Source organism: Diospyros lotus, chromosome 5 (genome assembly GCF_014633365.1).
Source record: "Diospyros lotus cultivar Yz01 chromosome 5, ASM1463336v1, whole genome shotgun sequence".
NCBI lineage: Eukaryota > Viridiplantae > Streptophyta > Magnoliopsida > Ericales > Ebenaceae > Diospyros > Diospyros lotus.
In genome coordinates, this window is record NC_068342.1 from 17,079,310 (window position 1) to 17,104,455 (window position 25,146).

Consider the following 25,146-nt stretch of genomic DNA (forward strand, 5'->3'; position numbering starts at 1 on the left):
GGTTACGATTTTTTTGGGCATTTTGGTGCCAAAAGGATAAGACGAAAAAAAAAAAAAAGGAAAATTGAAAATAGATTATTTATTAATATGTAATATTATTTTTTATTGTAAATAATTATTATAAAAATATACTAAATCAATTTTTTGTTGTGGATTAGTATCAAACCAAATCGAATTGAAAACGGATTAATTTCTATTCCAAAAATATGGTCCACTCACTCTTAGATTAAATCAATTAATTCGGTTCAATATTTTAATCTGAATCAAAATTTGAATGTTCTATCGTGCAAAGATGGTTTAGGTAATGATTTACTAATGATTGTAAATATAGGGTTGTAAATTTAAATTTTTTTATATTTTTAAAATAAACATTTCTTCTATAATTTTTTATGTATAAAAAAAAGGTAGTAGTTGAAATTTGTAAAGAAGGAAAGGCTTTTATTACAATCAAACTTAATTAAAAGAATAACAAACTTGGTTATATCATGGGATTGCGCCCAAAAATGGTGGGTCTTCGCAGAGTCACCGACCGTAACACAGATGAACAAAACTTTCTTCCTTCTAATTGGCCTCGGCCTCTGCCACGTGTATGTCCATTGATAAATTTGCCCATTTACAGTTCTGGATTCCACTGTTTCACTTGCAAGAATTGGGTAAATCCTGGCCGTCCATTTCTCCACGTGGGGGCTAACAGGTGGGGGGATTAAATCCCCGGTATTTAAATGCCCATGAATCAGATTTAGATGAAATGACATATATACCCTTGCAGGATATCACGTCGTCTTGTGGATTTAGACGAGACGGGCGGTCCGACGTGGCCGATGAGAAGGGAGAGCGCGAGAGGGGTGAAATTGTAAATAGCAGCCAGCCGGAGGAGGGAGAAAGCAACGGAAAGTTAAGACCCCTCGTCATCGACTTCTGTGAGATCTGCAAACAGTCGTAAAAAATAATAATAATAATACGCACACACACACAATATAAATATATATATATATATATGGAAAGGGCGAGAAAATATGTGGCAAAACACAAAAGAAAGCAAAAGAAAAGGAAAAAAGGCCGATCTCTTTGGCCTCTCGTCGTCCCTAGACTCTCTCTCTGAAACCGGCCAGAATCACCATGCGAATCCGGAAGCAGGCGAAGCTCATGGGGCGCATGTTCGGCGGAAATGGGTCGAGCTCCTCTGCCGATCTCTCCCAGCCCATTGGCCTGCAGTGCCGCCTCAACCAGTCGCCTTGGGACGCCATGATCTTCCCTCGTGATTCAGCCTCCTCGCCATACCAGGTACCGCCGCCTCCCTCCTCTCCTCCGCCGCCGCGCGAGCGATCTGTGGAAACCCCACTCTCTCGCCTCGCAGGGAACTTCCCCGCCCCGCCTCCTGCATTTCTTAGGGTTTTTCAGGGCGACCCACTGTTAGGGTTTGCCCAAAACCCTAAATCCCCTCGTTTCCCTCGTGCATTCGTGCCCGGATGCTCGATTCTTCCAATTGGTCGTCTTCGTTTCCCTCTATTTTCCAATCTGCAGGCTCTTTAACCTCGGTTTCTTGCTTGGTTCGTTGTTTATGCAGGTCGTGGATGGAGACGACAGCTTGACCGCGAATGGGAGCTTGGGAGACTCTATCGGAGCTGGCGAGAGGTAACCCCGAACCTGATTCTTCGATTTCGATCAGTACCACGCTTTTCTCTCGTCTTTTCTCTCCGATAATAAGATTAGGGTTTCCATTATCTAATACCCATTTCCCGATTATCTCCTTTCTGATACCGCATGTTATAGACTTCAAATTGTTCGAAATTTGAGCTTAGCTTGCTGCATATACATACCGCGATAGCATCAGGGCATTAGTTGTGGGTATAAAATTAATTCTTCCTGCAGTGTGGCTTCATTGAAGATATCCACCGATAGAGACGAAAACACTCTAAAAAAAAACCCTAAGATGCATCATATCTTCTCCATTGGTGAGGAAATGGAGAAGGTAGAGGCAATAGAAGAGAAGAAAGACGAACCTGCTTTGTGCTGCAAGAGCGATGGGAAAGGGTGGCAGTGCAAGAAAGCGGCGGCGGCTGGCCATTCACTCTGCGAGCATCATCTGGCTCAGCTGAGAGCCTACAACAGCATGTCACACCCCGCCGGCAAGAAATCGGACAAGGAGGCCGAGATCCGGCGCCGCCCCCGGGCCCGGAAACCCACTGCCGCCGCCAATCCGAATGAATTCTACTACTATTCCGGGTTTGGGCCGCGGTGGGGGAAGAGGAGAGGCAGCCGGGGTGAGGAGGGCGGAAACAGCTCCGCTGCCGCCGTCGCCGCGCCAGAACTCAAAATTGATAATGATCATCCGGAGATTGATTATGTTGAAGATGACGAGAGTGATGACAATGAGATTAATGGAGAGGGGAGCAATGAATCTGGGAAGAAGAGGGTTCGGAAGCCCATCAAGGCTAGATCACTCAAGTCCTTGATGTGATTAATCAAGATATGAGCTTGGGAATGACTATATATATATATAAATATATCCCGGGTTCTGTGTGAGATAAAATTATTAATTAATATGCGTAGTTCATGTTTGTCCTTGCTTAATTTGTTCGTTAATTAAGTTGATGCTCATTTAGGGTTAAAGAATGACATGCTTATTTAGTTTTTGGTTTCTTGGGGTAAGTGTTGAATTAGGATGATTTATTTACTTTTAGATTTGGGTGTGTTTGGCGGTGCCAAATCTGAAGACGAGGATATATATATATATCTTACATATCTAGGTTGGATTGGATTGGATTGGATGGAAAGCCATTATACATATGTAGGCCTGCTGGTTGTTCTTTGTGGGGTTGGTCAAACAGTTGATGTAAAAGGTTAATTTTGTAATTTCATAACCTTTGTTAATGCGCCCCCCCCCCCCCCCTCTCTCTCTCTCTCTCTCGATATATATATATATATAAACTATTTCTTTTTTTGAGAATAATAAGCCCATAAATTGGTTCACAAATTTTGCTTAGAATTTAATTTGATATTATAATAAAATTATTTAATACGTATATCATTAATTTGAGATGTTATATTATTAATAATGTGAAGATTATTATTAAATATAAAAAATATTATATTTTTTATTTTAATCATTAATAAAAAATCACTTAAATTAATAGATATATCAATAATAATAATAATAATAATAATATAAGATCGTGAGTTAGTAATATATTTAATCTTATTGAAGGGTCACATCAAATTGTGAGTAAAGTTTACGAGCTTAATTTGTAGAATTAGCTAGCGGTCCTGTTAAGACTTTACCACCAGATATGACTCTTAAACCTGTTTTAGAATAGGGAAAATGAAATTATTTTATATTCATATAATTTAAATAATCCCCAAAAGGTGTAATGCGGCATTTATTTATTATTATTATTTTTATCGTTAGGATCCAATTCCATGTGATGAGGATACATTGATTTCAGCTTTCAGGAGCCAAAGACATAAATTTTAAAAACAGTAATGTTGAATGAATAGTGGTGGTGTGGGACAAAAGCAAGGCAAAGCAAAGGGATATGATAGCTACAGCCCTTGGGACACAAGGCGGGTTGGGCCATCATAACTTAATATTCGTATTAATAGGTCATAAGTTTGATTATTTATTTTATGCAGTGAGTCAAAGTTTTTATCTATGATTTTACTTCTTCTGTTGAAATCGATGACACGAGTAATGAGAGATCGCACAAAAACGATAAATCCAAGAAATATAATAATCACAAGTTTAGACTGCATGCGATTGCACAAAAGTGTCTAAAATGACTTAATACATATTTCTATATAACTCTTGTTATCTCCAAGATTTCTAAATCTCATGGAAAGAGAATAATTAATCTTTAATTTGGTTAACCTAATAAATATTAAAAGGTAAATCTAACTTATAGATAGATTTAGATTTGAGAATTTACTGAATTCTTCAAACTTTATCGACTTATCATCTCTTTTAATAAAGAATTTTGTAGATTAAGTAACTGCGCCTGCTAGTTAATTGTTATTATAACCTTATAGATTTTGTAGCACCACAAATAAATTTGATAAATAATCTTCATAAATATAAATTTTATAAAAGTTCTATTCATAAATTATTCATTTTAAATAGAATTATTATAGCAATTTTTGGATCTTTTACTTATGAAAATGTTATTTAAATTCTCACTGCGACACTTTTAATAATATTTATATATTATATATTTATATTGATACAATATAAAAGAATATTATTAAAAATAAGCGTAAAAATAGCATGCCCATTTTGTTGGTGGTCTCGATTTTCCTTTTCTACTTCTTCGTCTTTGGTCTCTTGAAAAGTGCATTTTGGTGGGGACTAAGTGGTAGCAGCAAAATAGAGGAATCCTCGGCCCCTAGAATCTTCTTGAGGAGCCAGCCTTAATTAGCTATAATATATAGGCTGCTAGCACCAGCAGTGTTGGGATTAAACACCATGCATAATTGTTGTTTATTATAAGGTCTAATTAGAATGGGAATACATTATATATACAAAGCCTTAATTAATTTGACTACTTGTGCTATCCTACTACTACATCAGTAATAATTAATTAATGTTGAAAAGAATATTGGTTTAAACAAGGAAATTAAGAGAGAGAGAGAGAGAGAGAGAGAGAGAGAGATGTAATCATGCCATAACCCAAAATAGCTAAAAGGTATAATAATAATAACAATAAAGCAACATTTTCCATTTTCCTTCACTTCATAAGTTTATTATTATTATTATTATTATGCAAATAACTCTCTCTGGTTACCTAACCTAACCCAATATTTAATTAACTCAGCCGCCTATGATCAATCATGACAGCAACTGGAACAACTACTCTTTTTAACTTGAGCGTGACACAGTTAAGTTAGGCCCCGACTCCACCGGCTCACATCATTTATCCCTTTTTTTTTTTTAATAATAAAATATAAGCCCAATTTATTTTCGAGTTGACATGAGTTTGGAGTTAACCACCCATCAAGGATCAACTTACACTAATTCGAGTTCTTACATATATGTCGTACAGGATTCGAATCAGTGTGATGAATTAAAAGATAAAATTATTATTAAAATATAATATTTAATTGAAAGGCAGGAATAAAGATGAACTCTAAATATATATAGATTGTAATTATATTTAAATTTATTCAAAAATATATTAAAAATGAGAGTTACCCGTTCTTAAAAATTTATTAGGTAGAATCACACAAGTTGGTCCTAAAGTACGGCCAAATGGACACTTGGTCCCACAACTTGTACAATCATGTTAAAGTAAAGGTCCATGCTCCAAAATCTGTAATGCATAAAAAAAATACTAAAGCCTATAAAATTTGTTATTAATTGACACTTTAAAAAAGGTACAAATCCATATAGCAAAATAATTCAAACCAAAATATTAGGACTCCTTCATTATCTTTGTGGTTTTTTTATTTTTTGGCGCAATTGAATGTGCTTAAATGATTGTTGTTGGGAAATTAAACTTTTTCAATTTCTATTTGAGTAACGTGACGTAGGATCCAAGAGAAAAAACTAGAATTTAGATAAAGATAATAACTTTTCATTGAAAAACAAAATCTGAAAAAGGAAGATAGAATTTATATATATATATATATATACACAAGAAGAAAAGTGTTCAATCCAACTGTACTTGTTAACTATCTAATGGGTGTAACTAACTAACTAACTAACTAAGAAATTAACTATATCAACCATCTAACTACTTCACAAATTATAGCTAATAGAATTTAACAAACTAATTAGTTGTAACTGACTTTCCTTTACCGACAATTGTACATTCTTGATACTCCCCCTCAAGGGGAGTATGTATATTAAGAAAGAAAATGCTATTGGTACACCTTTGTGTACTCTTTGGGCTACATAAAGGTGTACCAATTACAAAAAAGTCCCTCATGAAGTGCATAGAGGCGAGTGAGGCGCATGTGAGGCGCAAGGTATTTTGGTCATAATACTCCCTTATGTAGCCCAAGATGTACAAAATAGTTGTACATCTAGCGTGATTCTATTAAGAATGCTTGTCTTGGATAATAACAAATGAAATTGTTCGGCCTACAATGCTTTAGCATAGATGTTTGTTATTTGTTGAGTAATCGAAACATACTGAGGTAGAATTACTATTGTTAACACATTTTTTCTAATAAAATGATAATTAATTTCTATGTATTTTATTCTTTCATAAAACACTAGATTCTTGCAAATATGGAAAGCAAATTGGTAGTCACTATACATATTTGCAAGAAGTAATTGAGCCACATTCATGTCCTTCAACAAAGATAAAATCCAAATAAGCTCATAACATATAATAGCTATGGCTTTATACTCGGCCTCAGTTGAGCTTCTAGCAACCAAAATCTACTTCTTAGATCTCCACATAACTAAGGAAAGGAATCCCCAAGAAATATGTAATAGTCACTAATGGATCTCCTAGTATCTAGACAACTAGTCCAGTCACTGTCTAAATAAGCTCTCGGCTAAATAAAAGATTGAACTAACAATAGAAAACCTTGTTATAGTACATTCTTCAAATATCTAAGAACTTTATAAGTTGTTCTCAAGTGAATATTAGTTGGCTTATCCCTAAATTGGGATAACACTTGAACAACATACACAATATCTAATCGACTAAAGCAAGGGAAAGAAAAATACCAACCAAACATCTGTAGTATGGAGGATCAATTAAAACACCTTCTGTAACTTGTGATAACCTGTGATTAGGGCCCATAAGAGTAAAGATAGGCTTAGCACCAAGTTGACCATACTCTTTAAGAAGATCTAAGGTTTATTTTCGTTGAGAAAGAGCAATTCCCTTACATGATCTTACCACATCTATACCCAAGAAATACTTAAGATTACCCAAATATTTCAACTTAAAATGTGAACTCAAAGAAGTCTTTACATGGGAGATATCTTATGATGATGATCCTATAATAACTATATCATCTACATGCACAAGCAAGGCTCAAAAATCAAATTTAGCTGACATGTGGAAAAGTGAGTAATTTGCCTTAGATTTATTGAAAACATAAGACAACAAATCATTGGTGAACTTGACATTCCATTGACTTGAACTTTGCTTTAACCCATACAAAGATTTGTTTAACTTGCAAACCAATTTGGAACCAAGTGGATGTTCCCCCCCTTAACCTCACAACCTGACCAAGTGGATGCTCTCCCCTTAACCTCACAACCTGGTGGAATATCCATGAAAATAATCTCATCCAAGTCACCATTTAAGAAGGCATTATCCACACTTATTGATAGAGAAACCAACCATGAATGACTGCAAGAGAAAGAAACACTCTAATTGTGGTTTGTTTGGCCACAGGACTAAAAGTTTCCTAATAACCTACAATTTATGTATACCCTTTAGACATAAACTTAGCCTTACAGCCTTAAAAACTACTATCCGCATTAAACTTCAATTTATAGGCCCACTTATAACCAATAGTGTGACAATCAAGAGGTAATGGAACAACAAACCAAGTGTGATTGTTTTCCAGAGCTACAAGTTTTGCCTGTATAGTTTCTTTCCAATGAGGAGATCGGGTAGCTTGGGTATAGGTTTTAGGATTTGAGAGTTGTAAAAGAGTAAGAGTGAATGCTTTATGAGAATGGGAGAGTTGTGTAGTAGAAAGAAACTATGAAATATGATGGAATGTGCAATGAATAGAAGAATAAGAAGGTCGCAAAGACTGTTGGTAAGCTTTTGAATGGTTTAGAAGCTTAGAAATTATGTCACTCCTCCTAGGTAGAGGATTAGAAGGTGAAGAAAAAGGACTGGAAGTATGAACAGAAGATGAGGGAACTTGACCGCAAGACATTGGATTGGTGGAATCAATAGGAGTTTAATCACAAGACACTAGATTGGGAGAAATAGGAGAATTAGGGGAAATAGAAAGAGAAGAGACATCAAAGGAAAACTCTAGAAAAGAAGGAAGCAAAAAATAGAAGATTTAGAGGATGAAGAGGAACATAAATAGAAGATTGAGCAAAAGGAAATACATGCTCATAAAAAATGATGTCAAGAGATTAACACTATATGACTAGCAAGATCATACAATTTGTACCATTTAACACTTGGAGGATGTCTGAGAAAGACACATTTTTTAGACCTCGGTTCAAATTTCTTTCTATTATGACCAAGAGTACAAGCAAAACAAAGTGAACTAAAAACACAAAAATTAGAATAAGAAGGCAATTTCTAAAAAAAATCATAAGGAGTTATTTCTAAAAATAAGAGTTGGAATTCTATTTATGATATAAGTTGCTCTAAGAACATCACCCCAAAATTTAACAAGAAGTGGAGCCTAAAACAAGAGAGACTTGGAAACTACAAGAAAGTGTTGATATTTCCTTTCCACATCACAATTCTATCGTGGAGCATCCACACAACTCAGGTGATGAAAAATCCCATGAGAATTAAAGATGTTGAAAAATAAGATGAAAGACAAAAGATCTAATCACACTCAAACGCAAGAAATTTTTACGTGAAAAACTCTAAAAGGGAAAAACCACAGTTGTTAGGCCGATAGAAAAAAAATATCACTATGTAATAAAGTTCACAACTACAAAATTCAATATTCTCTCTCTAAACCCAAATCCCAATTACACCAAACTCCTAACTCTTACTAATCTCTCACAAGTAATTTGCACACCTTGAATAACAAATCAAGCATCCTATTTATAGATTGTTTTCTTTGTTCACCAAGGCTAAGGTTTCTTTGCCTAATTAACAAGTAGTGGAAACTAACTAGGAAATAGAATCACAAACTAAATAAGAAACTAATTAGGAATAGGAAATGAACTTATTAGGAAATCTTCAAAACTAATTAAGATTTCTCGCTGAAAATCCCAACAAACCACCACCTTAACAATAATTCCTAAAAACATTCGTCCATTCTCCAACGACAACCATGACTATCTATTACCGATAATCACCACGACCTCAATCACTAAGATCATTGTATCTCACCATAAAATGTACAACTACTTAGGCACATCCTAAGTTTTTCACAGCATAATGTCAAAAAATACCTTGTTGAAAAATTATGGTGCAACCCCCATGCTTGGCTTCCTTGGGAGCTCTTCAACCATCGACATCCTTTCCACCACACACCTTGCATCATCGCCAAGCCAATGCTTGTGTGCAAACTTGTGGACCTCCTAGAAGTATCACATATTCTTTCATGGCAACTTTGGTGGTCTAACGGCATGCCATGAGGATGTATCCATCTCTTTAGAGGACATACTCATCTCCCACAAAATTGAGAGACAAATTTCCAGCGTCACAATCTTTGGAGCCCTTTGCCAGACTTGGTCTATCAACGCAACAATTCCTTTTCACACAACCGGATTGTTTGTACTTCTAACATATCACTTTGCCAGATTTTTTAGAGTCTTCAAGAGTTTATTTGACCTTTAAGACCTTGTGTAACCAATATTGGATCAAGATATCCTCGACTTGTATTTGCCACAACAAAATTGATTTTCCCATCGAACTTTTCAAAATCAAACTTCATCATGCTTAACATATCTTTTGGCATACTAAGCGACCGAAAACCAAAGCTCTACTTGTTGAAAAATAAGATGAAAGATAAAAGATCCAATCACACTCAAGCACAAGAGATTTTTACATGAAAAACCTTTGTTAAGCTCAAAGGTAAGTAAATATGATTTTGATGATAAGAAAAATATTTTTATGATATAAATGTATTTTTTATTCATGCAAAATGTAAATTTATTTTGAATTAAAAGTTGGTACAAAGAGTGAATTTATTTTGAATTAAAGGTGGATTGTCTTTAAACATGTTTCTTTGTTTTAATCATTTATGTCTCAAAAGTTTATGTTTAAATTTTCATATCTTGATAAATGCATTTCTTACTCATGCATAAAATAAATTTATTTTGAATTAAAGGATAATTATTTTGAGACATGTTTTTTCTTACTCATGCAAAAAGTAAATTTATTTTGAATTAAAGGAGAATTGCTTTTAGACATGTTTTCTTGTTTTAATCATTTATGTCTCAAAAGCTTATATTTGAATTTTCAAATTTTGAATTAAAGGAGAATTTTTTTTAAACATATTTTCTTTTACTCGTGTAAAAAGTAAATTTATTTTGAATTAAAAATAGAATTACTTTTAGACATATTTTCTGTTTTAATCATTTATGTCTCAAAATTTTACATTTGAATTTTCAAATCTTAATTTCTCATGCAAAAAGTAAATTTATTTTGAATTAAATGTGAGACATATTTTCTTATTATTTGAGAAAGCCTAAACATTTTTTGAATTTCAAACTTCATATTAACTTTTTCTTTAATGGCTAATGTGTTTGGAAGATGTATATATATAGTGTAAGTATGAAAACTCAAGGTGTAGAATAAACTTGATAGAGCATTCAAACAAAAGTGAGAAGATTCGAAGTGCTAGAAGTGTGTTGGCTGGTGGAATTCTCAAGTCTCAACCGTTTGTGACTTCTTTTCAATTGTCTCTAGTTATAAGTTTGTTATTTTTACTTACTTGTTGTGTGAGATGATTATTTTACTCACTTGTTGTATGAGGGAATTATATTTGTTAGTAGTATGTTAGTGGTTCTTGTTTAGGCAAGAGATTGTATGTTGGTTCTACCTCCAATTAAAAGATAGTGTTAATTCTCCCTAGTAGAACCTCAAGCTAAGTCTTGAGAGAGAGGATTAGGTTCTTTAAAGCCAAACCTTTATAAATTTCTCTTGTTTCTTGTGATTGTATGATTTTATTGTTATTAATCTACTGCAATCACCACATATTAAGATCACAAATTTAAAAGTTTTTAAAAGAGTTAAAATTATTAAAAATTTTTTAAAAACCCAATTCACTCCCTTCTTGGGTATTTTTCTGAGCAACAACCTTAAAAGAAAAAAACCACAACCATCAGGCCGACAAAGAAAAAATTATCATTATATAATAAAGTTTACAATTACAAAACTCAATATTATCTCTAAACCCAAATCTCAATTACACCCAATTTCTAGCTCTCATTAGTCTCTTGCAAGTAATTTGCACATCTTGAATAACAAGTCAATCATCCTATTTATAGATTATTTTCCTTGTTCACCAAGAATAAGATTTTCTTACCTAATTAACAAGTAGTGAAAACTGACTAGGAAATAGAATTACAAACTAAACAAGAAACCAATTAGGAATAAGAAATGAACTTATTAGGAAATCTTCAAGATTAATTAAGATTTTTCACTGAAAATCCCAACAAAAGAAATCCAAAAGGGTAAACTTAGGATCATTATCAGAATGAATTTGTTTGATGGAAGAATTAAACTGTGTGAACCATATTGTAAAAGGTAAGAATGATAAAAGCAACATCTGATTTTGATCTCATAAGATAGACTCAAGTCATTATAACGTAATCATCAACAATGGTAAGAAAGTACTGATATGCACTAGTAGAAACAGAATAAGGACCTCATATATCTACGTGTACAAGCTCAAAAAGAATATAGGTGCTTTGTTCGTGAATAAGAAAGGAAAACCTCTTTTGTTTAACCAGAGGGTAGACTTCACAAAGATGATTAAAATCACATTTGACATTAGAACAAAACTATTGAATTTTCTTTATTCTACTATTAGAAACATGATCTAAATGACAATGCCAAAGATAAAAAAAATAAAAAGAAGAAGAAGAAGAAGAAGACACATTACAAGTAACATTAGCACTGACAAAAGAAATAGGCTCTCTCATGGACATACTTGCATTCAGAAATTGCATGATATACAATCTTACTGCCCAGCCATTGTCTATGAAGACAACTCCATGATGAAACATGCATTACTAGAAAAGATGGACAAAAACACTTAAGACTTTTTGAACTGACTAACAAATAGAAGATTGAATGTGAAGAAAAGAACAAACAGCACATTCTTAAGTGTTAAACAAGAAGATAAAACAGCTAAATCAACATGAGTTGCAAGAGATTTGCTACCATTTGGCAATTGAACAGACAAGTTTGTGACGGCACGATAAGAATGAGACAAATTATGTGAACAAATGATATGATCAGATGCTCTTGTGTCTATAATCCATGAATTATGATCAAGTATGGCAGATATGATGGTAGAATGATTTATAGAAATAATGGAACAAATCAAGAAAGAAAAAACAGATATACTTGTAGCATTAGAATAAGAGACATCTTTAGAATTGGAAGAGGGTTGATTAGAAGAAGAAGCTGGTAAAGAAGTATATTGTTCATTGATAATAGCCATAAGGCATTGAATTTGAGTCTTGGATAAACTCAATTGAGATAGAGTGTTGGTGATAGTTCCTCTGACTCTGTACTTGGTCGAACAGTAACACTGTTAACACTTGATAAAGACTTCTGGAATTTACCCTTGGATTTGGTAAATTTGAAATTAGATGGGAATCTAGTAAGCCTGTAACAATTTTTCTAGCCACGTCCATTTCCCACAGTAAGTACAGGTAGCATCATTCTTCATCTTCTTCTTCTTCTTATCAGACCAAGAAACATCCATAACAAAGGATTCAGTAAATGGTTGAGTCATCAACTAAAAAGATCTTTGTGATTACTCTCTAATAACTAGCTTATATGCTTTATCAAGAGTGGGGAAGGGTTTCATCATAATAATATGTGACCTAGTTGCAGAATCAGATTCATTCAACCCATTAAGGAATCTGAACACATAATCCTTCTGTTGAAGGTCAATATAGGGCTAAAAACATTGTGAATTATAATCTCCACAAGTACAGTGAGGTGGTAGTCTAAAACTTCTGAACTCCCAAATCCCATTCAATTCTATAAAGTATGTATCAATAGATCTAGTAGCTTGTGTTACAGAATAAAGTTGATGCCGCAAGTGACAAATTCTCACATTATCAAGTTGAAAAAACCTTCTCTTCAAAGTGTCCCAATTTTGAGAAGTTGTGTTCATATAGAACATTATTGAACCTATTGATATGGAGATATGGATTTCAATAACCATGCCACAATCAGACTATTACATCTTGTCCAGGCCATATAGAAAGGATCAGCAAACTCAAGTATCAATATCAAGCCATTAATGAAGCCATATTTGTTGCGAATGGAAAAGGCCAACAAGAATAACTTGCTTCAAGATGCATAGTAGCTCATCGTAAGTTCTGGAGAAACCACCACAGTATTATGATTGTCTGAGTGGTAAAGAAAATATGAAGAGTGAGGAAAACAGAACCTTGTTTCAAAGTGGTCATTGAAGATACTCAAGAAGGAATGAAGAAATTGAGAGAAGATCAATGATTTGGAACCCTAGTTTTTCAGAAGCTCCTGATACCATGATGAAGGATCAAAGAGAGAAAACTAGAATTCAGATAAAGATTATAACTTCTCATTAAAAAAGATTTGGAAAAGAAAGATACAAAGATATATATATACAAGGAGACAAGTCTTCCAACTTTACTTATTAACTATCTAACAAGTGTAACTGACCAACTAAGAAGCTGTATCAACCATCTAACTAGTTTAATAAATTATAGCTCATGTGGAATTTAACAAACTAACTAGTTACAACTCAGTTTCCTTTAGAGACAACTGTACATACTTGATATAATAATTATTGTAATTCTGTTTATAATTTACTTTATTGTTCAATCAAGAAAATAATTTTTCGTAAGATTTTATTTAAAATTCTAACCTAACAATATTTGAGGAGTTTACTCAAACACACACCAATATCACATAGCAAAAATACAAATCTATTAAAAATTTAACCTAGAAATCATCACGATATTGATTGGACAGAGACCCGCTTGAAATTAGAAATTTTATTTGTATGCAATTGATTAAAATTTAAAAAAAAATACCATATTCTATGAATTTAGATAAAAATTCAAATGCTTCCAATAATTATATAACCAAATAATAGATTTTATAATTTCAAATGCTTTCAATAATGACATAACCAAATGATAGATTATACAGAAAAAAAAAAATTAAATGACCAATAAAAGCGTTAAATAACTGTTTTCAAAAGCAACCTTAAGAATTCTAACTGAACTTTTATTTATACACCATACCTATTTTAGAGTAAAATAATCTCTACTTTGTCTTGGGTAAAGATATATGTACTTTTGAATGTTTCGTTTGGTCTAAGTGAGAAAATGCTCCGACTTAGGTTGTTTTGCCTAGAATGTGTGCGCCATGGCACTAGTCCATGAACCTCATTTTTTGAAGTACTAAGCTCATTTTAAGTTTTTTTTTTTTATTGTAATTAATGTTTTGTAATTTAAGATCTTGTCACAGTAAAATTACTCTTTTATAATTAAAAGGTAATAAATTCAAATTATAAAAACAGTGACTTTACCAGGTAAATTAACAAGAAATAGAAGAAAAGGAAATTGGGATTCAACTCTATTAATAAAAGGTACCGAGCCACAGCCACTCCTTTCCAATCAGAGCACTAGGGACAACCCAATGAGCTTTTCTTTCAATACTGATGTGGTCTTTCCCACAGCTCCACTAGTGCATGCAATATTTTCCCTTTATCCCGTTAATTTACTTGGTAAAATATAAAATAAAATAAAAAGGACAAAAATACAGATTGTTACCCGTGTACCATCATCCCACATTAGCCAAGGAAATAAATAAGAGGTCGCCAGACTCTAATCACCAGTTGTCTGGAAGTGGTGGTCTGTCGAGTAACTCTCCTTTCACTGATGATATATTCAAAATCCCATCGATGCTTTGGTCATTCTTTTTCCCCATGTATTAGTTCTGTTTTGCTTCTTATTTATTTACTTTGGGTTCGCTCTGGGGGCGTCAAAACTTGAGGTTATTGCCCGTTGGATTGGAGCTGTTGTGTATTGGGAGGCAATCAAGAAGCAGCTGCAAATCAGCAATTATTGATACAGCGAACATCCCATCTTGGATCAAGGTTAACTAATCCAACAGTTTCTACATAGATCCGAAGATCAATCCCAAGAAAGCTACTACTTTCTACCATAACAACAAGAAACAGGGCAAGAATTTACAGGATAATAAGGACACGACCCAGCACTCTCTTCTCCTCCTGGATTGCCGAAATGGTTGCCCCAACACAGGTTTCACTTTAGTACACTGTAAATGAAGGAGAAGGAATGAGAGTTCAGATCATGCTCTAGATTTGCAATTAATCACAAGGATTATAGCTCCAGCCGTACTTTGAAAAATGGCCCCGCTAGACAAGCATGCTGCTGTACAGGGAACACCGGCCTGCTGTAATTTCTCTTTGTGTTGAATTTAAGATGAGATAGAGGACTTACTTGTATAAATATGCAGCAATTCCTAGGATTATACACAGCAGTATGATGTCGATGCAGAAGTTGCGACTGGATCTCAGCTGAAATGTCAATATGCATGTATTTTTTAGACAATGGCAAAGTGAAATTGGAGTTGGTTTGTGTATAACGCGTATACCTGTGTTAGCGTATCCTTGAGTCTCACATTCGTGTTTTTTAGGTCTGCCGTGGCCCTGTCAACCTGTAATCACGTTGAGTGGCCAGTTTAATTTAGAATAGGCAACAATCCTCAATGACCATAGCAAACTGAAAGAGGAGAAACTTTGGCCACAACAGTAAATTGATTCAATCTGTCGTTCTGTACAACTTGCAAATGGATCGGTTGGTTTAGCATTAGTCTCGTTTCCTTCGGCAACAGCCATGGTTTTAATATTATTGACAACCTTGTTTCACATACTCCAGTCAAGTACGTAGCTCTGACAGTTTTTTAAAAGTTGCCTACTTTGCCTACATATTACCACAACGTCCACCACAAACTTAGAGAGCTACTGGTCCTAAAAGGGTAATATAACAACAACGAGAATATAAACTCATAAGAAGAAAAGAACTACCTTGTCATCTATTTCATCCATTAATGGCGCTTGCCTATCCATCTCCTGTGCATTAAAAGGATGAAAAGAAGAGAAATTGAGTATAAAGAACAAAGAACAGATAATTCTATTGAACAAGCGTACCTCATTCATGTCTTGTGCCATGCTTTTCAATGTACCCAGCCCCTCAGCAATAACCTCTAATCCTTCATCCTGCATCCAGTCAGATTATCCATACATCTGGATTTTCAATTCAGTTTTGATACTCACAGCTAGAAGAAAGAACTAATAGCATCAACACATGAGGAGTTAAACATGCAGAGGCCCAGAGCAGCCTCATGCCATTCTAGAAATTTCCTCTCGTTAAATCTAGAATTTTGCAAAATGGTTTCCAATTTAAAACTAGATTTTGAAAAAGAGTAGCTCTCCTGAGAGTGACACACATGTACACATGCAATCATGCCTGGCCACAGAGATAACCACAGGCAAACCAATATGAATGCTAATTAAATGGGATACAATAACAGGACAATAATGACAAAATATCTCCTAGCAAAAAAAGAAAAGAGAAAAATGACAACATATCAGGTCTTTATCCCACTAGATGGAGTTGGCTACATGGGTTTTAGCCCACCACTCATCTTATCTGACCATCTCTTCTACAAATAACAGGACAATTCACAAGCAAAATGAGAACACTGGCCTGTTTCATCTTCCGCATTTCATATTCCTGCCTAAAATTGTTTGATTCCTCCGTTGTCTGAAAGTATTCGCTATCAAATCTTCTGTCTGATATTAATATTGTGAACAGAGTTAAAATACTAAAAAAGAAAGGGGATAATCTTGAATAAACTTCCACATATTTGATTTTTAATACCTGAACTTGAGTCAAATTTAATTCCAGTATATGAGGCCGAAGCTGCCCATCCACTAGTTTGTTTAGCCGCAACAGTAGATCCATCAGGTATTGCTTCAATCCTCTCTTTCAAAGCAGAAACCAAATCACTTCGACCTTGAAGCTCCTCCTCTGAAAGCCCTTTGACCTGCAAACAATATTTACTACTGCGATCATCATAACCAGTGAAAGGAAGTAAATTAACATCCTCAACTACATTACATGAAACAAATGGCGCATAAAAGATAATTCTGGATTTGAACGTTTGGGAAGCAGCTACATATTGCTTATAGCTGAGGAGAAGCTTACTGTGCAGGATAGCATTCAGGAAGACAAAGAACAGTAAAACTGCAATATATGATAACAAGTTTACTGTTGAATTGATATATTATTCAATGTAGTACAAACACCAACATTGCAGATAATCTTAAGCTGGCAGGGGCAGGACTTAAACCAAGTGTTTGATCGAGAAATAGATAATATTTCACTTGAAACATTCAAATGAGATGGCCTTCAGTTTTAATTTCAGTGCTTGAATTCTGTGGTGGCAGACTGACTTGTAAATCATAGAATTTGACCAACCCCACCCCACCCCCCCCCAAAAAAAAAAAAAAAAAATGAAAGAAAGAAAAGGAACAAGTATCCAACATCCCTCCAGTTAATTTTTTTAAGCTAAGCCCCTCCATTTAATTTTAGAAGGAACTTTTAGTAAAGAATATATAAAATGACTTAAATCACGTTTTTTTTTAAAATAATTATGCCCCATAATTAGAATTTTTTAGGATAAATTACACTAAGTATCTCTGGCAATTATGGTTATTACACAAAATGCCCCTCGCCTACTAAAAATTAAAGGGATAATACAGAAGCATGCCCAAGATATGCTTACACTTCTCATTAAATTTGCTCTTAACCTTACAGAAACATACCTGAACTTTTTTTTAACCTAATAGAAATCTATCTAAGGTCTAAATTTTTGTGAAGAAAAATTATGCAAAAATAGTCAATACACTTCCAAAAGTTAACAAAAGTGGTGATAAAGTGGTAAGTCCCAAAAAAACTCATTTAAGGGATTTTAGGTATCAAAAAGTCAATAATGAGAAAGAATTTTAGAAAGCTAAAACCTCTCACATGAATTTTTTTTTTTTTTTTTTTTTGGACTTGCAACTTTACAAACACTTTTTACGTTACCTTTGAAAAGTGTATTGACTATTTTTTGCAAAATTTTTCTCCATAAAGATTTAGACCTTAGATATGTTTTTGTTAGGTTAAAAATTATTCAAGTATGAAACTGTAAGACCAACAAGAAGTTAAATAAAAAGAGCATATTACAACAAGCCTCAAGTATGTTTCTGTAATTATCCCAAAATTAAACTGACCTCCTCTATCTTAGTTTATCCTTTCATGAGTTAATTGATGTCATTAACATACAATTTTAACTAGTATCAATAACTAATTTCAAATCTAGAAATAATAACTTTGATTGAAGGTCAATTATTTTAACTTATATTTATAAAAATTTAAATCTAAAAATAATCATTTTGATTAAAGGTTCATTTTAGCCTTAATATGGAAAAACATTTCAGCAACTCCCCCCCAATGATAACTCCTTTACCCATTCCTTCTTCCCCTTGCTTTCTTCTTAGCCATTTTGCAAAACGACATCTGAGAGTTACTAGACTGAGGCCTACTATGAACCAAACCAACTACTTTCACATAGGTTTGTCATATGGGTTTGATAGTGAGCCTCCTTCCAACAAAATTATTTGTCACTGTGGTAGGTGTTCTACATTTCAACTTATGGTCATTAAAATTTTGGAACTCTTAGTTTTTGAAAATTAGGACAGATTTTTTGCTGGTATATCATTATTAGTGTTATAGCTTGAAGAGAAAGAAATGATACCAATTAACTATTAATTTGGTTATAAAAGAATTATGCCTTAAATTGGTATTATAGACTTATAGTGGGTGATATTGGTCTTAAGACTGTTAACAAGGTTGCAAGAATAAGAGAAGTGTATTGTAAAGGGTATTACTGGCATTTCATTTTACCAGTTTATTGACATCAGCACGGGTATGTACTGTAATTTCCCATAAGTCTCTGCGTTTTCTGTAGGGAACAAGAACCTCAAGGAACCCATGTAATTCATCCCTTTTTTTTTTTTTTTTTTCCTGTGGGATTGAAAAATGAGAAGCAACTGAACTGATATTAGTTCTAGTACTGATTATTATCCATAAAAAGCTTATACAATCACTATTCACTAAAGCCTAAATAGAACTATTCTCAGCAAAAAACAAGGGAAAAAGCCTAATAAAACTATTCCTGTTGATGGAAAATCAGATGCATCTTGCTTCCGAAGACCTCGAGATGAACCGAAAATTAGACCCTACTCTTCACCATGTAATCACCATATATAAACATATGCATACATAATAAAATTCTCTTCTTCCCAGCAACAAACGAATATCAGAAGAAATTAAAAGAGTGATCATCGAAAAGAAACAAAGATACGACGACCTTTTTGAGAGCAAGTCGCTGCAATTTGGGGAATTCCTCGAGCAGACGAGCTTTGCTACGTCGAACCTCGGCGTTCACGGCCACAGCGGTTGCCCTATTCGTCTCAGCCGAAGCAGCCCTCGATTTCTTCGGAGAAACAAACACCACAAAGATTTTCAAAGCAGAACGCCAAGAGAAAGGCAAATAACAGGAACGAGAAAAGGCAACGACAATTAACATTACCGCACCTCCAGGGCTTGATCGACGTCGGCCCGAACGGCGTCGTAGAGGCGGGCGAAGGCGTCGCCGGCCGAGGCGTTGGATTCGCGGTGCTTGTCGACATCGTACTTGTCGTACTTCTTGCATATGGCGTCCACTCGCGTTATGAGATCGATCACGCTCATCTCTTCTCTCTACTGTTCTATTTCTCCTGAGCTACTAACTGTAATTTCTTCCTCTCTCTCTCTCTCTCTGGCTGGTTTTTTCAGTAAAGGTTGGTTGATCGCTGGGACGAAGGAAACAAGAAGAAACGTCAAAGCAGAAAAAAAAAAAAAAAAAAAGTCCAACGAGGCATTAAAATATATTTAAAATATTTTTTATATCATTTCTATCTTATTAAATTTTTTAAAATTTATTGAGAATTATATTTTTTCTTGTTTGTTAATGCATATGATAAGCATTAAAATAAAAAAAATTATTAAAATATTCTTATTACCAAATTTATTCAAAATTTATTGTTAATATTAACAATAAATTTATTATTAAAATAATATTTTATGATTAATATGAATTGTCAAAAAAATAAAAATAATATTTTATTTTTTGAATCTATATTTAAAAATAGATTTAAAAAGAGTTGAAAAGTAGATTAATAATTATTGTTGAAATTACAATAATTTTACCTACATAATTAAAAATAGCTAAAACATATTTTTATAATAAATAATAAAATATAAAATTGAATAAAATAATTTAAAAATTAGTGAAAGGAATTGTATTAGTTAATAAAATATATATAGAGAGAGAAATTTAAATTTTAAAAATTATCAAAATATATGAAAAATTTAAAAATTTATTAAATAATATTAATTATAAGAGTTAAATGAATAAGTTCTTTTAATAAATTTAAATTTTTAAAATGTATTAAATGATATTAACTATGTTACAAGGGATATATAGATAATTGAGACTTATCTACAAAATATCAGATAAATTTATTTGAGGAGGGAGATCAGATAAATTTATTTTGAAAGAATGAAATAAGAGGTCACGTGAAGAATTTTTCAAAAATGCTCATATAATTTAATAAATACGTTAAAAAAGTTAAAAAATTAAATAATAATAATAATATAAAAAATAAAAAACATCGAGTCAATCAAATCAAGGGATGATGTATCGTCTCCCACTTCATTTCATATTAACTTTACCCCATAATATTTAATGACATCCGACAGACTAGAAATAAAAATTAAATAAAAATATGATATTATTATTATTATTTTAACTTAAAATTAAAAATCCATGTAATGTTCAGATTGTTTTTCTCTAATTGACAATTAAAATTTCGGGATTTTATTTAATCAAATTCATATTATTATCCTAATTAAATTAGTACACAAGTCACTTAATGTTAAATTTTAAATATTACATTATTAATAGAATTTATGTAAAACGTCAAAAATTAGTACCAAAGTGACTCATTATTATTCATTCATAATGTTAAAACTTAAAAGTCACACTGCTAATATAACTCATACAAAACATCCATATCAATGTGGCAAAATCTTTATCTCATTTTCTATTGTTGGGTTCGCATTAATTTTTTTTTAAAAAAATTATTTAAAATTATGTGGGGTTGAAGGATAGGTTAGGCTTAGGGATGTCACACCCCTTCTCAACCTTTCAGCCAATAATTTTTTCCTATTCATATATCCATCTTGAAAAAAAAAAAAAAATCTTTTACTTGAAAACTTGTTTCATTTCAAATCATTTTGATGGGTATATATTTTCATTCTTATTTTTTTAAAAATTTGATAGACATTTAAAATTCCATTTGGTTCATTAAATATAACTAATTTGATAATAAAAATATTAAAAATCATGATTAATAACGATATTATCAGTTATATGATATATTCTCATTAAAAGAGACTGAGAAGATAATATGTTATTATTTTTTTTATTTAATATCTCTTTCAATAAAAATATAATTCATAATTGATGATAACATTATTAATCATGATAATATTATGAATACTCACAGCCATGAATGGAATCTTTGGTTGGGCTTCTCTGAATTTTTAAGCCCAACTCACTCAAAACTGTGGTTGTGGTCAAGAACCTCCGGGCCGAAGAAACAAGATATTTATGGGCCTAGTTAGCAGATTGGCTTATCATACCGGCTTGGGCCTCATGCGCTGGCCCAACTTGAAATCTTTATAGAGCCAACTCAAGTTAATATGAGTTTTGTAGTTTCGTTCTTAACTTTTGAAAAAAAAAAGAAAATAGCATTTAATGCAATTATTTTTGTTTCTATAACAATTTGCATAAGTTTAGAAAAAAACATTTATTAAAACAAAAGCGCTAAAATGATATTTTCATTTACAATATTTTAGTTTTGGATAAATAAATAACCTTTTTGTTTAGGTAGTGTTACTTTGTCAATCTAAAATATTTTTTTTACATATATTTAATTACATGATAAAAATACATACTATTTTTTTTTATCCAACATTTTGTTTAATTTTTAAAATTTTTCAAAGGCCATTATATATTTAATTACCTAGAGGTGAAAACTAGCTTTGTCATAAATCCTTCACCTTATAGTATATAATGACACATGACACTTTCTCACTGAGGTCGTCAAGACAAATCAAGCACGACAAGGACAGTGCACTTTCAAACTCAAAATCGGTGATAAAAGATAAGGGGCTATCTTTTCTAAGATTTCTACTCTTTAAGTTGTGGAGGAGATTCGTCCTACACAAATTGGGAATTAATAATTATAAGTACCTCCTTTCACGGAATTGACATATTATTAGTGTCAGGTAACATAATAAGGACCCCATCTATACTCCAATAGTCCTCCTTCTTGTGCTCGTCGCCCGACCCCCTTCACCCCACCCCCATGCAACCCCTTGGCAGGGCTTGTATTGGGCAACAGATCAGTCATCATCACTCTCTTATCATGCTTATGAATGGAAGTCTGACAAGTCAAGTGCGAAAAGTATCTAATTTCTTAACCTTAAACTCATCCCAAATTCAAATTTAATTGAGTATCAAAAGTTAATTCCAACTTTGTCCCCATGGGATTTATGGATTCTCGTGGAGAACTCATTTCCCAAATCACCTATTCAAATCACATCAAATCAATCATAAATCTACTTTAAATCCTACCTAAATATTGGTTATTGTTATTGACAAAATACAACAATCTCTTTTTTTTTTTTTTTTTTTTTGTGAGAGAATACAATTGGTGTGTAGTTGATTGTGGTAGTCTCGCTCAGGCCTCGTGAGCGTTTTGAAAGTCTTGTCACCAACACGAGCTGAGAGTCTCATCACCGTGTGCTAAGAGTCTGATGAATGAGTGGGTCTGGTGATCTGGCGGCTCTGGTGATCTGGCGGCTCTGGAGATTTGGTGGGTCTGGTGATCTGATAGGTCTGATGATCTGGTGAGTCTGATGATCAGGTGGCCCAAGATAACCGAGTGGCCCTTGATAATCAAGTGGCCTTGAGAACTGAGTGGCCCTTGATAACCGAGTGGCCTTGATAACCGAGTGGCCCTTGATAACCGAGTGGCCTGCAAGACGAGAGCACCGTTAGGGCGCGGGCGAGGGTCCCCGCGCAAACCCTCCGATGCCTAAGTTAGTTCTCGAGAGCAAAAATGTGAAATTTTGTTGAGGGGCCCAAGAGTGAGTACCTTGTGTCGGGGATGTGGCCTCCTATTTATAGCGAAGGAGAGATGGGAGACATGCAACAATTGGGGTGAGAATCTCACAGGCCGTTTCGATGATTTCGCGGCCCATCTGAGAGGGAAAAGAGGAAAGATTGGCCCAATCCCACTCGGTCATGACCGAGTGGGTCCTCTTCCCCTTAGCTTTGATGCCTTCTTTTGCCCTTTTCCTTGGTTCTGTCTTGAGTGGTTCTCATACCTCAATTTCATGCCCGATTTATATCTTGATTCAGCTTGAATATCTCAAAACTCAAAATATAAAAATTGTAGATAATTCTCTTATATTTCCATAGGACTTTGAATCACCTCAATTGGATCTCATATGAGAGAGTTATGTCTGAAAAACCAAAACAGTGTCGTACCCACTCGACATAACCGAGTGGGTCATGAAAAGTGATGGGAGATTGTCTCCCACCCACTCAGTCATGACCGAGTAGGTCTTCATTCCCTTGGATTTGAGGGCCTCTTGTACCTTTTATCTTGGTTCGGATCTATCTTCGCTCCAATACTTGACTCTGAGCCTTGATAGTGCATGTGCATCAACTTAGAGCCCAATTTTAGCCTTGATGCGGCCTGGATCTCTCAAAACTCAAAATACAAAAGTTGTAGATAATTCTCTTTTCTTTCTATATGATTTTGAATCACCTCAATCGGAGCTTGTATAATAGAGTTATGCTAAAAAAAGTGAAGTAGTGTCACACTCACTCTGTCATCACTAAGTAGGTCCTCCCCACTTGGTCTTAGCTCGACCTCTTGCTCCTTCTGCTTGTTTCCTTGATCTCCTACAACCCGTTGGAACTTTGGGCTTCATGTCCATGTCTCGCAACTCTTTTAGATCTTATGACTCTCCATGTTTGCAGGGCATATCAATTGCTCCCTACTCTTTTAGCTAGGAGCTTCGGGTGAAAGAATAGTTCGAGTAAATCAGTCATGAGATATACTTTCCTTAATCAGTCATGAGATATATGCATTTTCTCAAAGTAGTTCGAGTAAATCAGATTAACAGAACTGTTGTTATCTACCAAGATTCTACTGATGGGGTGTTTGGCAACAACTGCAAAAATTACCATTGGATCATCATGCGGGAGAATTATATCACCTCTATCGGGAAGAGTGAATGTAATTGGCTCCTCGTTACCTCTAACCTCCATCACTGAATTAACCTAACAAGCTTATCGAGCATATGCCTTTCGTGAGGTCGAAGTGTCTCCAGCCAGGGTTTCATCTACTAAAATAACCTGGATGGCTTGGTAGGTTGGTTCGTTATATAGAAAAGGGTTTTGCTTGCGATACCTCCCCTTCTCTTGTTGTCTTGGGTTTTGCCTTTCTTACCCCTTATACTTGTCTTCTCTTCGTCGGGATCCCTACCTCCTTCTTCTTCATTCCATACATATCTTTGCAGATGCTCTTCTTGAACGAGTATCTCAATCTGATTTTTCAATTCTCGGCATTAGTCAATGGAATGATCATGTGTCCTGTGATATCTACAATATTCTTCCTTATTTTTTCCAAGGGATAGTTAGCCTTTTTCGAGAGTCTAATGAGACCTAGCCCTTCGATGGCTGCAAGTATGGCCGACCGAGGTTGGAAAAGTTTTGTGTAATGGTGAAACTAGGGGTCGAGGTATATCTGATTCCCTAACACGTCTGGAGTCTTCTTCAACATCGCGTTCCTTCCTTTTTCGCTCTCTGTCCTCATTCACATCTATAGCTCTCATAACTTCCGTATGAAGCACGTATTTATTTACTTTAGCAAACAAATCTACTAGGGATGTTGGTGGGTCCAAAGATAATGATTCTTATAAGGGAGTTAACCGTGTTCCGTGTAATATAGCAGACACTGCCATTGCAATTGGTAAATCGTGAACTTCGAAGATGGCGTTCCAAAATCTATCTACATACAGACACAGAGTTTCTTTGTTCC

General features: G+C 34.0%; 2 protein-coding genes across 3 annotated transcripts; one reads left to right on the forward strand and one right to left on the reverse strand.

Annotated features, from left to right (window-relative positions):
- Positions 1 to 1,119: 1,119 nt before the first annotated feature.
- Positions 1,120 to 2,461, forward strand: LOC127802345 (uncharacterized). The gene is made up of 3 exons (XM_052338098.1): positions 1,120 to 1,284; positions 1,568 to 1,635; positions 1,873 to 2,461. The coding sequence occupies exons 1-3, from the start codon at positions 1,120 to 1,122 to the stop codon at positions 2,459 to 2,461; spliced, it is 822 nt and encodes a 273-aa protein (XP_052194058.1).
- A 12,377-nt stretch (positions 2,462 to 14,838) lies between these two features.
- On the reverse strand, positions 14,839 to 19,775 carry LOC127802802 (syntaxin-71-like). 2 transcript variants are annotated; one of them, XM_052338833.1, is made up of 9 exons: positions 19,515 to 19,775; positions 19,293 to 19,418; positions 16,757 to 16,922; positions 16,583 to 16,668; positions 16,024 to 16,092; positions 15,901 to 15,945; positions 15,468 to 15,530; positions 15,314 to 15,390; positions 14,839 to 15,128 (listed from the first exon to the last, which is right to left on the reverse strand). In XM_052338833.1, the coding sequence occupies exons 1-9, from the start codon at positions 19,635 to 19,637 to the stop codon at positions 15,116 to 15,118; spliced, it is 768 nt and encodes a 255-aa protein (XP_052194793.1). In that variant the 5' UTR covers positions 19,638 to 19,775; the 3' UTR covers positions 14,839 to 15,115. The 2 variants fall into 2 exon arrangements, with proteins under 2 accessions (XP_052194793.1, XP_052194792.1); XM_052338832.1 differs by having other exon boundaries at positions 19,520 to 19,773.
- Positions 19,776 to 25,146: the final 5,371 nt, after the last annotated feature.